Below are 17,721 nucleotides of genomic sequence, written 5' to 3'. Positions count from 1 at the left end.
CATGCAGCACTGAAAAGGAAACAGGCTTTTGGGAACAGAAGATTTTTATAAGATTTTTTTAAATAGGATTTCACTGCAACTTTCATCTAGTTGTTGCCTGCAACTTTTTTGTTGTTTGGTTTTGTGTGGTTTTTGTTGACTTTTTTTTAACACACATAAGCATTTATGCTTATTTCTTCTTTTATAAATGTGGGAAATCTGAGGATTTGTTGCAGTGTGGTGGCCATTGTCTTGGCTTTGTTGGTCATTTACTGGTGATAGGTATGGATAAACCTGGTGTTGGGGGCCTTTCCAAATTTCCGGATCTGATCCTGAAAGGCAAGGCTGAGAAAAGCAAAAATAGATCTCTGCTGTGATTGCTTTTTAAATAGGCAGCTTGTTTGGGGTTCTTTTTTCCAGATTGTTAAATTGGTGGCTATTACCCTGACAAATATAATTACAGTGTGTAAATTATATTGAAAATATTTTTGTCTTTTTGATGTATACTGAATTTAAGCTAAGTTATAAGGTGTGCTCTTTGGAAGTGTGGAAGATACAAGAGTGGAGCTACAGATAACAAGTTTATGCTTGTATTTCCTACTGATGAAGACTTTCACACAAGTTATTTCTATGGGTAGGTGATGAGAATATCACTCTGCATGTATATACATTTATTATACATTTTTGCATGATTATACATGTAGGAGTGGTACAATTTTGACTTGAGACTATTGGTGCCTTTTGTCCAAATACAATTTTACTTGTGTAGACACATCTATCTAAAAATCAAATTTCCCTTCTGCTTTTGGAGGTCTGAGTCAGAAGCAAGAGAAACAAAGGCCTGAAGGAAAAGTCCAGAGCTCCTTAAATCTTAGATAACCTGTTGAAAAAATGGTCAAATAGTCAATATTGTACTTGACCCTCGTATCTTCTGCACTCGACTGTTTATTTGTACAGCTCACATTATATATGTTCACGCTGAACTCTGATGATAAGACTGAAAGAAAACATGCCTCCCATGATTCAGTCCAGCCCTAACTTCTGCATGTAATTTAATCATCAGCTGTCACAAATAATTAACTGAACATCAGCCAGCTTAATTTTGAACTCGGTATTCCATTATTTTGTAACTGCATTTAAAAAAGACAAAGATTGCCTTCCAGTTAATTACCAGGAATTCTGTTCCAGTCATAATCATCAGCGTTTCATGTTGTGAACAGTTTGGTCTTTAATACATTGGCATTTAACTACTCATTCATTTTTGTTGGGTCTGTTTTAAGTTTGTAATGTAACATTGTTTCATGGAATTGTTGTTTTGGAGGCAGGTCTGATCCGAAATATTTTGTGAATTTCTTCATACCTTGTTGCAAAACTGATCTTTAGTACGACTTAAGCAAAACGTTACTCTCCGATGAACTGTGTTGCTAATCACAAAATAGAGGTTTCTGAAAATAGTCAGTTGAACTATATTTCAGGCACCAAGTTACTAAAAAACACCCCTTCCAAAAAAGCCCCAAAACCCCAAATCCACTCTAAAACCCTCAGAAAAACAGCTTTTCAGAGAAGTAAATCTGAAACTTCTAGTTCATCGTGTTCTTTCCGTCTTCAACAGCCACTTAAAATTCCGAAAAGAAACCAGTTTTTCCTAAGGCTTTTCATTTTGTTCTTTATCACTTTAAAAGATTTCATTAGTCATTTTGTAACTCTGAAAGTCCTGTCTTCCTGAACACATTCTGAGTTTATGATTATTTTGTATTATCCCATACAAGTTGTACCCTCCATGTGTCACACCCATAACAGAAGGTCCTGCAGCTGCTCAGCTGCAGAACTCAAAGAACCTCCATGGAGTTAAAGAATTGCAAAGATGCTGAGCTTTGGCCCAGCCTCTGTTTCTCTCTCATCCTCATTTCTGTGGATGAAACCTTGGCCCATAGAAAGTTTGATTTTCTCATTTGGGGAGGGGGAGCACCAACCACCTTCATCCGCACTGAGTCAGTGAACTGCAGCTGGGGCAGGTCATTTGAGCTAAAACACTCACATCCTCTCAGAATTGCATTATTTATCCATCCTCTCTGCTTCCACATCAATCTTTGTCTTGAATTTGCCTGTTTTTTTTCTGAGCCTCTTCTGTTTCTAGCATACTTTCCAATTATAAGCGATTTTCATTCATCACAAAGAAATTAGTTGGTCCTAATAAAACAGATCAAAAATAGTTTTTTGTTACTTCTCAAGGACAGATTTCAGAATCACGTAAGCAATTTTATCTCCCTCTTTCCTCCTTCGTTACGGTGGCCAAAAATGCATATGACAATCATGTTGAATGAAAAGCATATTTATCACTGCACATTATAATTTTGTGTCTTGTTACTCTTGATCTTAAAAGAAACCCCAAACAAACAACACCAAAAAATATTGCAATTTTTAAAAATCCCCCTGCCCTTGACAGGTAAATGTTATGAAAGGAAAGTTGTCTAATGTTAAATTCATTGTCACTGGATCAGTTTGATGAAGAAGTTAGTTTTATTCAATCAATCCTATAAAAATGTAAGCTGTCTCTTGACTTCTGTAAAATTCTCTAGATATATATCTTGTCTGCCCAATTTAATGTCCTGTAACTTATTATTTTTTATTTTAAACTGGAGGTTTTATCCTTTCAAGATTGTAAATGTAACATTGTCAGACATGGAGATGTTTTTGTGTTAATGTAAAAGACAGTTACGCAAATAACTGATACTTTGATAAATGTGTTTTTCTGACACTTGTGCTTTCTGTGTATGCAAAGGTCAAAATGTCTCTGTAATCTCAGGCTATGTTCATTAACTGAAGTTTAATAATTCATACTATTTACCACTATGTAACTTTAAGAGCTTCATGTAGGATGTTGCATTAATCCTTAAACAAATTATTTGTACTTTTTGAGGTGTCTTTCAGTCTGTGCTGATTTGTAACCCATGCTGCTTTTCTCCCCTGCAGATGGACCCCCTGTTGTCGCTCACTATGATATATCAGACACAAACTCAGACCCAGAAGTGGTAAATGTGGACAATCTGTTGGCAGCTGCAGTGGTTCAAGAGCACAATAATTGTTTAGGAAATCAAGACTCAGGATCTACCTGGAGAACCAGAGGGCTGCTGGATGAAATGAGTGCTGATACAGGTTGGTTTAAATTCTCCGACATTTGTGTGCCAGCATTGCATTTGGTGTCTCTCCCTTTCTTGCTTTCAGTATTTTTATAGTTTATACAGCTATAAAAGCTCAGTTTGTGGATTTTGTGAGAGAACAGGAGAGGTGCTTATTAAAAAGGTCTGCCATTTACTCCAAAATACAAGTGATAAAAATTGACAAATATTCCTGCAATATACTTTTGACACTAATTTTCTTAACTGTTTTTTCTTCTCTTTCTTTTTCTTGTAATTACTACAGGGAACTTAGGTCTGGGGTTTTGGTTTTTTTTTTTTTTAAAATGAAAGTGAGCTAATCTTGTTACTGAATGATTGATTATGACAACCCATGCCACCAGCTAGTCAACTGGTCCTAATCTCTTTTTCAGTGTTGGGATTGCCTTTTTTTTTTTTTGGTTTGTCTCTTTATATCTCTAAAATACAAGCATTAATTCTTCCCATATTCCATCTGCATTTCCATCACCCCTTAGAAAATTTGACAGCCTAGCATTGGGTAAAGACAAAGGGTGCAGAGGTGCTGGTAGGTGGACTTACATCTAGAGACAGCAAGGAAATTTCCTTCAGGAATACTGTGGAAGAGCTCAGGGAAGTTCATGAAGCTCATGAACACTGTTCTGCTTCACTAGCAAAAGAGCTAAATAACTACATGAAACACTGCAGTGTTTTGGATGTTAGCAGGGATTATTTTCGGTCAGCTTCATCCCACAGCCTTGTATGCCATCATTTTACTTCCTTTCCAGTCATTTTTTAACTCCCATGTTAGGATTTCAGGCTGCACAATACACGTAAGTCATGCTGCCGTGGTGGAGCACAACAGGTTTGTGTTTTGTGCTGTATTTTCCAAACGTCTCCTGCCACAGGGCACCCACATGGGGAGTGTTGTGGTGGCTCTGAGCTGCTTTTCACTGTCTGTAAGGCTTAGAGAAACGCAATTACATGGTCCTTTGTAAAGAGATGTTCCATTACTATGGAGTCTACAAGTCCATGATTTGAATATGAGAATCTCTGTGCGTTGTTTTCACTGTGATCCATGGCTGGATGTCATTCAAGCCTTTTTGAAGCTTGCCTGTGTTTTCCAAGCTCACTGGTATTTTTTTCAGGACAGCAGCTGACTGATAGCTATTTGACCCCTAGCAAGCCCAGTCCTTTATTAAGGGATTTATTACACAATGAGAACAGCTGAAATCACCTGTATTACATAGCACCAATGGATCAGCACACCAAATGAATGTAAGGAAATAAAAAGCAATGTTTCTTACCAAGCTCTCTTCCACTTTTCACTTAAAATGCTGCAGTGCAGGTAGAATTTTTTTTTCCTTCCTCCACCTATATCCAAGGGGACTTGCAGGTAAAAGAAAACTGGAAACATCAAGAGACTTCTTCATCCCTGGGAACGTTCTGTGGATTTGGTCCTGGTGTTATGGCCATGGCAGCAGCTGAAAAGATGAATCTCTTTTTGCTCGTGCCTACACCTTACCCTGCAGCCTCAGTATACATCTGACTGCACCTTTGCAAGTGCTGGCCTTTTCGTACCAGGTCTAGGGCTGCACATTGGGAAAGCAGAATTTTCAAATCTTGCATCTGGTTCACAAGTGTAATCTTCAGCCAGTATCTAGTTTAGCAGACTTTACAGAATGTGTTCCCATGGGAAAATAACAACATAAGCATCTCTATCTAAACAAAAAATCTGATTATACTATCACATCTTTGTGCATGGGCAAATATTTGGGGCTGTTTTGCAAGCCCTGGTGGTGTAGGGCAAACAAAACATCACTTTGGGCGTCGTCCTAATGTTCATGCAAAGAAATTAACAGCGTGGGCATGTTATTAGGCATGGAATTTGTATGGCCAGAGGCTGTAAATCTGTCTGTGTGCTATAATCCTGATTAACACCCAGCTACTCTTGCAGTATTTACTCTGCTAATCATGGTTTCGCTGCTGCTAATTATCTTTTTGTTGTCTGAACTTAAAGCTATGGTAATATGTGGAAGCTCTTTTGGGACTCCAGTTTATACCTCTGGGGATTCTTTTTGGGGCTTTTTAAGAGCTGGTCTGCTTTGCACTTCTGCCGGACATTACCCTGTCAAGACAAAGAAGAGTAGTGTGGCATTAAAACAAGATACTATGGCCATGGGCACCTTCCACTATCCCAGAGTGCTCCAAGTCCCTTCCAACCTGCCCTAGGACACTTCCAGGGATGGGGCAGCCGCAGCTTCTCTGGGTAATCTGTGCCAGAGCCCTACCATCCTCATGGGGAAGAATTTTTTCCCAATATGCCATCTAACTCTGCCCTCTGGCAATGTGAAGCCCCCAGCATGTGAATCAAAGCCTCTGAGCCGCTTCCATTTCATGTTTCACAGTCTGCCCAGACACTTCTGTTAAAGAAATACCCATGACCCATTTTTGGGCTTTCTGGCAGTCAGTGATGTATGCCAAGAAATGTTCGGCTGAACTGCAATGATAGGAAGAGACTGTCTGGGCTATTAGTTTGTTTTAAGTTCAGCTGGCAAATATTTTTAGTCTTGTGAGATGGAAACTCCTTCAGGTACCTGGCAGCACATGGGTTTCCTTCCCTTGCCAACACCGATCAGATCACCAAGGATCTTGTCTTTCCAAAAACTGAACATGCAGCAGGGTCTCTGCTCCTACAAAAAAAGCTGGAGAGGGACTTGGGACAAGGCATGGAGGGACAGGACACAGGGAATGGCTTCCCAGTGCCAGAGGGCAGGGACAGATGGGATATTGGGAAGGAATTGCTGTCTGTGAAGGTGGGCAGGTCCTGGCACAGGGTGCCCAGAGCAGCTGTGGCTGCCCCTGGATCCCTGGCAGTGTCCAAGGCCAGGTTGAATGGGGCTTGGAGCAACGTGGGATAGTGGAAGGTGTCCCTGCCCATGGCAGGGGGTGGCACTGGATGAGCTTGAAGGTCCCTTTCAATCCGAACCATTCCATGGTTTTATTTGCTTGCATCTTTCCCTAGTGCTTAAAGCAGCCATTAGAAAGTTTCCCTGGCACTTGTTTTAAGTTTAATTTCTTCTCTCTGTTTCCTTTAATCTCCCTGGGGGTATAATCAGTTCTGCATGTCTGCACACCTTTTAAATCCTGTGGATCATTATTGCTTCTCCTCCTCCTCTCATCTTCAAGGAGGTGTCCATTCAAACTAGATACACATAAAATATTCACCTACTCTCAAATTTCCTGCTCAACAAATGACTCTTCCCCTGTGTAGTACAGCTGAGCAAGTGGTTTTTTAAGTAGGTTGTATCACCTACTTCATAGCTGCCCAGCGTCCCCCAGGCTAATGATAGAGAGACAGTGGAATTAATAATCTTCTCTTTTTCCTGGAAGAAAAAAAAAAAAAGAGAGAGTAGAAGTTATATCTTTTAATTAATTGATTTTTAAAGAAATCTATTTTCTGTGAGAGAAGTAATAATTTCAGCTGCTTTGTGTTTCCCATGCAAGTATTATCCTATATGACTCAACACAGCTTCACTAATTGGGGTGAAGAACCCTCTTAGCAGCACTTGGCAAAAAAGGCAAAAACGTGCCGTGCCACACTTGCTGTGAGTATTTAGAGAGGGCTTGTGGGTTGACTGACTGACAGACTGGATGGCATTGAGGGACTGTAATAAAAAAACAGCCCTGCTGCATATGGGACTTAAGAAAACCACTTTTTCTTTTCAAGCATTTGTAATAATGTTAGAGCAGATGTGTGAAGCAGCACAGCCAGAAACGAATGAGTTTGCTGTGTTTTTTCACTGACCAGCTTCCCCTAGTTTTCTATTTAAGGGAATTAAATTAATTTTCCTTTATATGTGGGATGTTTCTATCCAGCCTGTAGGATTTTTTTGCTATAGTATCATTGTAGTTGCTTAGATTGTTTTGTTTCTTAATGTCAAAGAGGTCTAGGGGCAGTCTAACTCTTAGCACTGTCCTAACATTTCAGCTGGAAATTCTAATTGTTCTTGGTGCAACAGTCAGGCTTTGCTCACATTTCTGTGACAGCACCATCACCACAGCTATTGACACTGGCTAAATCCAGTGGTTTTCCTGTAGCAGGTGATAAACTGTGAGTTAAAAAACTTGGTCTAATGAGATTTTCTAATCTCAGTGTTGTTTTGGTCTTTTGTTAGGTTGGGAAACTCCTTTTCCAGCTGATTTCTGAGCCATGTAAGCCATTAAACACTGTCTGTATTCCCATTTTCCCCATCTGTAGGTCGTTTGGATCCAGGCTTCCTTGCAGGTGACAAAACCTCTTGTGGTAATGCCCAGGCCAATGAAGAAATTAACATTGCCTCTTCTGACAGCGAAGTAGAGATTGTTGGAGTTCAGGAACATGCCAGGTATGAGTTGTTTTTTCTTGCTCTAATATGACTTTCATTTTATCAGAATGTCTGTATTACCAAAATCAATAAAGAACTGCTGGCCTTCACTTCTGTGGTTACCCATCCATGAGTGATGCCCAAAAGGCAGCAAATGTTGCACTTTATTTTTCTGTTCTGCTGGTTGTGGTGATGTCAGAATGAATTTTTCTTTAGAAAGTGACCGACTTGGTAATTATTCAGATTAAACTTGTGATTCAATATCAAACATTACCTGGCTAAACATGTGTAGTATAAAAATACCAAATATTGAGATACTAAATGTACATACCTCAGGAATTCAGATTTTAAAGGTGTATGTGAATATGCAAATAACTAAGTGAAAATCTTTATGTGGGTTCTTGTTTCCTTTCAAAATATTAACTCAAATTTTTTTTATTAGCTTCCACTTTATTTAATTAGTCAGTAGGGTATACTATCAGTTTTTCAATGGCTAATGTCATAAGATAGCCCCTTTAGGTTAAAAATCAGATCATTATGAATCTTAATTTTATTTTAAGATTCAAGAGAAGTCAAAGTAGATGAGGGTAAGGGTGCCAGAGGTTTCTCTCTCAGTCAGAAACCTGTCCAGCTGTTCTTCTTGGTAGGCATTTTTTGATGTAACTCTTCATCTTTGGTCTATGGTCTTTCCTTGCCTTAAAATATTATGAAGCAGTTGAACAAACCTGACATTTTCTTATACTGTGGAATGTGAATTTGGTGAATTAAAGCCAAGTTAAAACAATACCTAGACAAGCTCCTTCCAAAACTTTTCTGAAGCCTGGTGCTTGCTTGGAGGCAGAAGAGGGGCGGAAGGGACAAGGAACAGAGCTGGGACAAGGAACAGAGTTCCTTGTTGTCCCTTCACTGCATCTTTTTTGAGGAAAGAAGAAGGAAGGTGTGCAGGACACAATTTCCCAGGCAGGAAACTTTATGGATAGTGTGGGCACAGCCCAGTGCTGTTAGATGGGAAAAAAAGGAAATTTTCAGGTCCAGAAAGGGGGATTTAGACTTTGCTTTTAGAACCATGTAAGTCCTTGCATTGCCTACTCTTTTGGACGATGGTAATTCCTTAGGAAGCAGCTCTCCTGGCTGTTTATGCCGCAGAACCCAGGGCTTGGAGGGTCTTTGTGCTGATGGTAAGGGGTGTGGATTCACCCTCCAGCACTGGCTGGTGTAAGTCTGTGCAGCACTGCACACAGGACCCGTGTGTTGCTGTCCCCTCTTAGAAAGCTTTCCATGCTGCTGCCTCCATGATACTCATCCTCTACAGGAATGGAAACATGGACTAAATGCAGAGTTGCTGTTTAAAATTACTTTTAGTAGATAGGACTGAAATAATTTCATCAAATCAGGCTGAAAGCACTCTTCTGTGCTTTCCTTTATTCGTGTACCCATCTCCCACAGACCAGTGTTCACTGCCTCCCTTGAATACTCCACTCACACGTTTCAGTTGTTTGAATCCTATTTAGAGTTTTATTTCTCTTTCAGGCCTAGGCTTGCAGTTATGAAGTATTGATGGGCTTCTGACAGGGTTGTCATTTGGACAAGGGTTAGGTTTTTGATTGGTATTTTCTGCATGCTTAGTTAGTGTGGTGTTTGGATCCTGGTTTTTATCGTGCTCCCTATTCCATGTCATTGTTGGGCTGGTGGGAGTCGTGATGCCTTGGAGTTTGTCCATCCTTTGTAGTTCTTCAGATTGTTAGTGAATTGGGGCTGTTTCTCATCATTGGGATATTACTGGATGTTACTTGGCATCTATTCAGGACACCAAGTCATGTTTTTCAGTTTGTTTAATTTCTCACTTGTAGATTTTTTTTTTTAATCGTTCATGCATATAAAGCAGTTTTCCTCTAGTTTTTCCTAGGAAGCTTTTTTTTATCCCTCCTTCTTTTTTTTTTTTTTTTTTTGATTGCCTTTATTTGGTATCTTCCCTTAGTGACAGATTGGAAGCATGTTCCCTGAGCTCATGTTTGACTGAACATTTTGCTGTTGGCTGCTTGCATGACTTGTTTGAGGATAAACACTTTTATTTTTCTGAGGTACCGTTTCTGTGAGAGAATTTATGGCTCGGTTTTTGTCATCTTCAGGAAGAAATGTTAGTCTTAGCTTTGCCTAAACACTGAGGACTGTTCTCAGAATGATGCACCACAGTCCCAGAGACCAAACATCATATTTTATTTGCTCTGTCTACAAGCTTTTCTTGCCAGTTTGATTAAAAATATTTCTCCTTAAAAGAAAGCTTTAAAAGAAAGAAATCCCATACATTTGTTAGAGTTCCAGGGTCTAACTGCTAGTTCTTTGTAGATACATACTTTAACTATGTTTTTTTAAGACTGAAGAAGTAATAGAAAAGCCATTCTGAACATCACATCTGAACCTAAGCAGCGTATCTGAGAAGGCAATGAGACATTTATATTCAGAGAAGTTACAGCTCAGAGAATGAGATTTTTCATTCTATTTCATGAAACTCCAACCAGAAACAAGAGAGCTGAGCATAACCTAAGTAGTTTTGGAGAAAATAAATAGCACTAACTTAAATTGGATTAAATAAAATGTAAATGTCAGGGGTATTTGATCAGTGCAGGAAATCTCAGTTCCTGAGGTACACGTGCCTTCACAAAGAAATGGGAAAAGGTTACCCCAGCAGCCATAACACCTCGTGTTTGTCCATGCAGCCACCACCAGTGCTTACCAAGACCAAAACAATTTTTGGAGCACTAGGTGTCAAGTTTTACTAGTGCCTCTGTAGGATTTACAGCTGGAAATGGAGTGATCATCCTAAAGCCTCTAGTAAATTCCTGTCATCACTTCATCATACAGCAAAATTATTCTACCTTTCATTTTGCATTTCTTTTTCCTAATTGCTGTTAACTCGTGCTTCATTTATCATGTATTTATTATGAATATAATAGGTAAAAATGCTGTGTGAATAGATATCTGTGTATCTTGCTTCAGCAGGGCACTGGAGCTTTATCTTCAAATACACCTTTTAGTCTCATTGGCTGTGGTCACTTAAAGCTTAAATGTTTTGCTGAAGTGGGGCTGAACTGTTGTCAGTGAACAATTCCCAGCATGTTTGTAATTTTCAGTTAAGAAGACCAAAACAAAAAAAAAAAAATCAAATATAACAGCTGTAATAATGTAATCAGCAAGATCTCTTTTGCAATTATTGTAATGAAAGTATCATTACCTCCTTGTTTTAACATGGCTTTGATTTAATATTGCAGTACAGCTTTTCTTTTTGTCTCAGGCAGCCTCACTTCAAATTTTTCTCTTTTTAAGAAGTCCAGTGGGTAAAGCTCCTAGCAGGAAATTGTGCATGGTACTACACATGGCGGCGCAGGCTTCCTCAAGATCACTGGGATCCATGCACATACTTTATAAAGAATATCACATTACATCCACTGGCATTCCTTTAGAATAATTTAATCCCCACCAAATCCCCAGATTTAAATTTATCTTTGTTCACTGGGTGTTTGAGACACCATGGACTCTACGAGTGGAGAATCCAGTGTGCTAACGTTGGACGTGCTGACCAGATGATGCTAAAACACTGGAGGTGGGGATCTCGTGGCTGAGCTGAGCGGTGTCCCTGACGCTGTGCGTGTCCCTCTCCTCGCTGCAGGTGTGTGCATCCCAGGGGAGGCGTGATCCAGAGCGTGTCCTCCTGGAAGCGCGGCTCGCCGTTCGGGAGCGCCCAGCCCACGCAGCCATGGACAGCAGTGGCTCCCCAGCAGAACTGGTCCTCTCCCCCAGAAGTGGTGGACCTCACTCTGGACGAGGACACCAGGCGCAAATACCTCCTGTAACGCCGTGTCACTGTGCTCCTGCCCCCTGCCCTCCCGCCCTCCCTGCCACAGAAGTTCAGTGGTTAAAGCATCACCTCCACAGGCCCCGTCCTTGGCACTGGGAAACTCAAACCCGCGGCGTTTCTGCACGTCCACAGGAATGTAGTATGGTTTCAGTATCACTTCAAATGGTTTTGCCTTCTCCAAGGAGGATTCTTGCCCAGAATTAGCAGCACCAAATTTAAAACACATCTGCAGTTACTAACGTGTGTGTGTATATCTGACGGAATAACTGCGTGCAAACTTAACATCCTCCCACCCTCCCCCACACCTCCTGACTCCAGGACGTTTTTAATTTATCAGTATCTTGAGTTTGTTAGTAGAAGCTAGTGTGTTGCTGTGTGAGCATCAGTGATTTTGAGAAATGCTGTGTCCTCGCTGATTTCAGCGGAATCGGAGGGTATTCAACACTTCCAAAATTTGGGCCAGGAGTACTTTTACCCAAGCTGATTTGGTTATGTTACCAGCAGGAGGGATTGTCTATAATGCAAATGGCCCATAACAAATGCACTGAACAGCTTTTAATTAAAGCATTTTTATTTTCAATGTAATTTATAGTTTATACTCTTCAGTGCTGAGTTTTCTGTCTACTTGACTACTGTGTTTCACTGGTCAATTCCCACAGCTTGGAATGGCTGAAATAGTAATAGTAGTGACTTAGGAACAGCTGATCATTGCAAAAGCACAGGAAAAGGAAATAAAAAGCCCAGCATTCCTCTGCTTTTTAATTATAGCTGAACTTTTTTTACCTTTATCTGAGTCTTGCCTGGAGTAGATGAAGGAGAGAACTGACATGTTTTACTCATAGTCCCTGTTTCTGCTGCTGCTTGTTTGTGTCATTCACCATCTCAAAAAAAAAAACAAACTCAAATCCCAAGCAAATTCCAAAACCCCAGCCTGGCAAAGGGGTGTTCAGCTGGGACTGTTCCTGGAACTTGTGGGGCCACTCAAGTGCTTAAAACTGTCCTAAAAAATGTTGCAGGATCGGGGTCAGAAACTAAGGTTGTGGATTTTTAATTTTTTTTTTTTTTTTAATTAGTAATCTGCACCATTTCCCTGGCTTTCAATCATGTCTCATGCTAGTTTTGGAAATGCCAGGATTCAGGAAACACTTTCTACCAGAATATTTACAAAATCAGTGGAACTACTCACTTTAGCGGGCTGCAGTTTCTGTGGTGTATGTGGAAATTCCTGCCCCTCATCTTTCATTTTGAGCCTTTCCCAAGGCAAAAACCAAAGATTAGACTTTAACAAGGTGATATTATTCACTTTAAATGTCTACTGTGCAATTGAAACATTCCTTCATATTCCGGATGTTTCTATTGGGAATTTTGTACAGCTCTGCCATTGGATTTTTTACTATTTAAGGCTAAACAGGGGTGGTCAGGACCTGGGAAGTTCTGCTTTCCTTTTGTGTCAGCTGGTTTCAAAATTTATTTGGCTTCCCATAATTTTATCTGTGGGCAAAATAAAAAAATTAAAACAGAATTACCTGTGTTGTCACATAAAGGAGAAACAGCCCAGCAGGGGGGTATAGTTAGTAACAAACATGTTTCTTCCATAAGCAGAACAGTTCATACTGCACTTTACAGAACAGCTAGGTAAGGATTGATATTCCCACTTCCAGCTTTCTAGAACATTGAACACAAGTGTCTTGCATGGCCAGAAAAATATCTGTGGTGGTTTTAGTGACCGATTCCTTTCTGTGGGAGGGAGGGGAGCATGGATGGAGCCTGTGGGCCCCACAGCAGGGAAGGGCCCTGTGCTGCTCTGCCCATCCTTTCTCCTCGTGTTTCCATCAGCTGTGGGCTCGCACACCTGCTGTGAAGGTAACTTTGGAACAGCCACCTCCTGTGGCTGCTTCTTCCCATTTCAGAGAGTCTCCTGAAGGTCAGTTGTGGAGAAAGCTGCAGGGACCCGTTTGCAATCCTTCCATGAAAAAATGCTAACTAACTCTCCTTGTTTTTCAGTTTGTATATGATGTGACTTCCACATGTACATAAAAACGACTGCCTCCTAACCAAACTTCCTCCAACTGTGCACTGTGTTTGTTTAAACAGCTCATGTATGGTAGTCCAATGCAGGTTTTCTTTTATTTAAAACACTATGTATTTTCTCTTAACAAATTTCAAGGGTAGTGATCTGAAAAACGCAATCACTGGATAGGTAGGAACTGGTTTGGTTTTGTTTCTTTTAGTATTATTATTATTTTTTTTTTTTTAAACTTCTGTTTTTTAAAAAGAGCAAAAAATGTGCCTGGGTGGTTTTTGCTCTTCTCAGCAGGAAAGAGAGAAGTTAGCCATTGTATGGCTGAGAACCAATGCACTTGGGGCCTGGTCCAGAACCCACTGGGGTCGGTGTGGGGCTGCCCACCGACTTCAGTGTGCATTGGCTCGAGCCCTTCAGGGTTTAGCAGTTTTCCTGAATTGCTGGAGTGTGAACTTGGAATCTTCTATAGTGAAGACAAATCATTGCTCAGAATATAAATGTTTAAAACGTGCGACTCTAGTTAAAAATAAAATCTGATTCTTCTCGACACTCACTATTTAGTTCTCATTTTCCATCTAGTATTTAATGGTCTTTGGAGAGAAATAATAATAAAACAGAGTGTTATATATATATATATATAAATATATATATTTTTGGTGCAAGATGAGACCTTCTGTTTTTTGAAACAAGTCTGTAGCATAAAGGTTAAACTATTTTAAGACAAAATAAAATAGAGTGTATTATTTAAACAATATCAATTTGTTGGGTTTTTGTTTTTCCACTTCCATCAAATATGCTGCTGTGTGTCACATCTCCGAATTAAATCCATAAGTTCTGGGTTACAGCTGCCTGAATTCAGCATTGTTCCTTGCTGTAACACATGTAAAATTTTGCACATCCAGAACATTAAAGTGATTTCCTGGCTGCAAAAGCTTCCTTTTATCTCAGACCAGGGCAGGACCAACACTTCTCCCTGTAGTGCTGGTGGGGGTGCCAAAGGATGTGCAGGTACCAGTGACAAGTGGCTGCTGCCTGTCACAGAATCCCAGGACAGTTTGGTTGGGAAGGGACCTTCAAGCTCATGCCATTCCATGGCAGGGACACCTTCCACTATCCCAGGCTGCTCCAAGCCCCCTCCAACCTGGCCTTGGACACTGCCAGGGATCCAGGGGCAGCCACAGCTGCTCTGGGCACCCTGTGCCAGGGCCTCCCCACTCTTACAGCCAGGAATTTCTCCCTAATCCCATCTGACCTTGCCTTCTGTCCATTTAAAGCCATTCCCTGTGTCCTGTCCCTCCATGCCTTGTTCCCAGTCCCTCTGCAGCTCTCCTGGAGCCCCTTTAGGCCCTGCCAGGGGCTCTGAGCTCTCCCTGGAGCCTTCTCTTGTGCAGCTGAGCACCCCCAGCTGTCCCAGGCTGGCTGCAGAGCAGAGGGGCTCCAGCCCTGGAGCAGCCCCGTGGCCTCCTCTGGACTCTCCAGTAGCTCCAGGTCCTCCCTGTTTTGGGGCTCATTGTGCCCTGCAGTATCCCTTCCAGGGATGGAATTTTGGCACAGCCTCCTGAGTCCTTCAGGTGTCTGAGCAACCTTCCCACCATTATTTCTCCAACTGCATCCCCCTGACCCATCCTCCCAGACCTCTTCTGTTGGTCAGTGAGACTGTTTGACTCAGAGACTGATGCTACAGGGCAGATCCTCTCTGGGCAGGGGGTGGTGCCAGGGTGAGCTGTGTTTGGAGAACCACGGAAATGTATCAGGGAATTGGGAGCCACAAGTAAAGAGGAGGATACACAACTGCACTGTGCTGAACTTGGGGTCCTGCTGCCTGCCAGCCCTCTCACAGGAAAAATGGAAATGGGAATAGGAATAATAATAATAATAATAATAATAATAATAATAATAATAATAATAGTTCAGTACCTTTCCAGTGTTTTCCATGCATTTATCACATGAGAAAGCTCCCAGTGCAAATCAGGAAAGTAATTTATCCATGTATTTTAAGTACCAATATGGATAATGAAGGTAAAGTGAGTTGGTTTTCAGCCTAACCCAAGTCCTTGGCATTCATGAAGCCTGAGAATACAAATTCTGGGCCTGATGGTCATTGCAGAGGTGGGCACCAGCCTCAGATTTTATTTTGTGTTTATCAGCAGCTGCATGAGAACAGCACTGTGGAGTTTGGTGCAGATGAGGGAAGAGGACAGATAAAATATCTCCTGAATCTTTTCTTTATCACCAAGAGATACCCAGAGTCTGTAGGCTTCAGGATACACTGAATGGAAAGCTTAAAATTCCTCCTGTGGCACTTGGCACCTCTTTGTGTAGGAGCCACTTGACTTTGTGGGAATTGCTATTTCTGGGGCAACACAAAAACTGATCAAAACTACCCAAAACCACATTAGATTTTGTATTGTGGCTTTCCCAGTGAATTAGTTGCAATGCAGATTAATTTTGTGGCTGAAAGTTTAGTTTGCCTGCCTTGTAATGAGGGCTGAAAGGGTTTTACTAAGTGGATTAGTTCCCCAGTTCCCTGGAGGATCTGTAAATGGTGTTCTTTGCTGAAGACATCACCTCCCTTGGCTGAAATACTACCAGTTTTGCCTCTTCTTTTTGGGGCTGAATCTGAATCTCTGAATGTCAGCTGCTGTGGCTTTCTCTGAATGTCAGCTGCTGTGGCTTTCTCTCCAGAGCACCCTAGGGATGCAGTTTCCCTTCTGTCTGCACAGGGAGGAGCAGAACGCCTGCAAAATGCAAACTTGGGATGGACAAACCCTGCATTTACTGACAGCTTTGGTGCAAATAAGGTGAAATACTCCTGTTATTGATGCTAAAGGGCAAACAGGGATCTAACCCCCACCCCAGTCTATATCTTGAGTTTTTGAAAAGCAAATGCAATCCCGAGAGTCCTGACAACTGCCGATTCACAAATGCCCCTTGGAAGTTTTCTCATGGATCTGGTTAGTCATCTGGATTTGCAATTTAGTTTAAAATTAGAATTGAGTGCCAGCCACTGGGAAGGAAACATCTTTCAGACAGTCTCAGGGCAAATCTGGAGTGGGCAGGGGGAAAGCTGTCTGGAAGTTTAATTTCAGATAATTTTCTACACTTACTCGCTGCATCGGCAGCTTCGGGTAAATCCAGGGCAACCACATCAGAGCTGGGAAAACAAACAAGAGTCCTCTGTCAAATTCATTTTCCATTGCTGTAGGTGCTGTGAATTGAGCACAGCTCCTGGAGCCTGGCTGGTGCCTCTGATGAAATGCCATCTACAGCTGAGGAGTGCATTTGCTTTGTCCCTGGCTGGCCCGTGATCAGCGGCACCCAAACCTTTCCCATTTTGTTTCTTCCACATCCTTGTGTGTCTACTTCAAACTTGGAATTGCTGAACTCCAGTGAATTCCAATGTCAGGCCAATCACAGAATCACAGAACAATTTGGGTCGGAAGGGACCTGAGAGACCACCCCACACCACCCCCTGCCATGGGCAGGGACACCTTCCACTATCCCAGGCTGCTCCAAGCCCTGTCCAGCCTGGCCTTGGACACTGCCAGGGATCCAGGGGCAGCCACAGCTGCTCTGGGCACCCTGTGCCAGGGCCTCCCCACCCTCACAGACAGCAATTCCTTCCCAATATCCCATCCATCCCTGCCCTCTGGCACTGGGAAGCCACTCCCTGTGTCCTGTCCCTCCATGCCTTGTTCCCAGTCCCTCTGCAGCTCTCCTGGAGCCCCTTTAGGCACTGGAAGGGGCTCTGAGGTCTCCCTGGAGCTTTCTCTTCTCTGGGTTGACAAACCAAGGCCAGAATACAAAACCACAGTGAGCAAAAACTAATAAAAAGGGGGATAATATAAAAAGCAGTCTCACAACATGTGTCAGACAAGGCCTGGCAAGTTGAAAGTGCTGTTTAAGTCCAACCCCTCCATAGCAAAAGGAGAAAGAGCCCCTGGTGCCCACCTAGGAGACCTCTGCACCTCCCAAGCATTTTTTTGTCAGTAAAGGGCCATCAAAAACTCCATCCCACTTGGAGCTGACAAATCCTTGGCTCCTTGGACAATCTTTCCTTCCTTGGCCTGCTTATCAAGAGGAGGAATTAGGGCAGTTTTCAAAGCAGTCCCACTTGGGCATGGCGCATGGGCTCTTTATGAGGGCCTGACAGCCAAAAAAGTCTTACTTTAATGCTTTGTTTTCCCAGTAAGCAGCAGGATTGCATACCACAGCCAAGTTTTTGGAGGGGTGGTGCAGAGCTCCCTCCTCCTTTGATGGCCGGTGTGAGGTCTTGCCCTGGGCCAGCATTCTCAGCTTGTCCAGGGGTATAGCAAAACTCTAAAATGCTCACAAAGGTTATAAAAAATGCTACAAAATTAG

General features: G+C 41.9%; 1 protein-coding gene across 3 annotated transcripts in view; it reads left to right on the top strand.

Moving 5' to 3' along the window:
• Positions 1 to 14,202, top strand: part of ARK2N (arkadia (RNF111) N-terminal like PKA signaling regulator 2N) — a 44,634-nt gene extending 30,432 nt beyond the window's left edge. For all 3 annotated transcript variants that reach the window (XM_069001448.1, XM_069001449.1, XM_069001447.1), the window contains exons 3-5: positions 2,953 to 3,135; positions 7,375 to 7,501; positions 11,148 to 14,202. In XM_069001448.1, coding sequence (XP_068857549.1) covers positions 2,953 to 3,135; positions 7,375 to 7,501; positions 11,148 to 11,331 — 494 coding nt within the window. In that variant the 3' untranslated portion in view covers positions 11,332 to 14,202. The remainder of the gene's footprint in view (positions 1 to 2,952; positions 3,136 to 7,374; positions 7,502 to 11,147) is intronic.
• The last annotated feature ends 3,519 nt before the right edge of the window (positions 14,203 to 17,721 follow it).

The sequence above is a fragment of the Aphelocoma coerulescens genome (assembly GCF_041296385.1).
Source record: "Aphelocoma coerulescens isolate FSJ_1873_10779 chromosome Z unlocalized genomic scaffold, UR_Acoe_1.0 ChrZ, whole genome shotgun sequence".
In the NCBI taxonomy this organism is placed as follows: Eukaryota; Metazoa; Chordata; class Aves; order Passeriformes; family Corvidae; genus Aphelocoma; species Aphelocoma coerulescens.
This window is presented reverse-complemented; position numbering and strand designations above follow the sequence as displayed.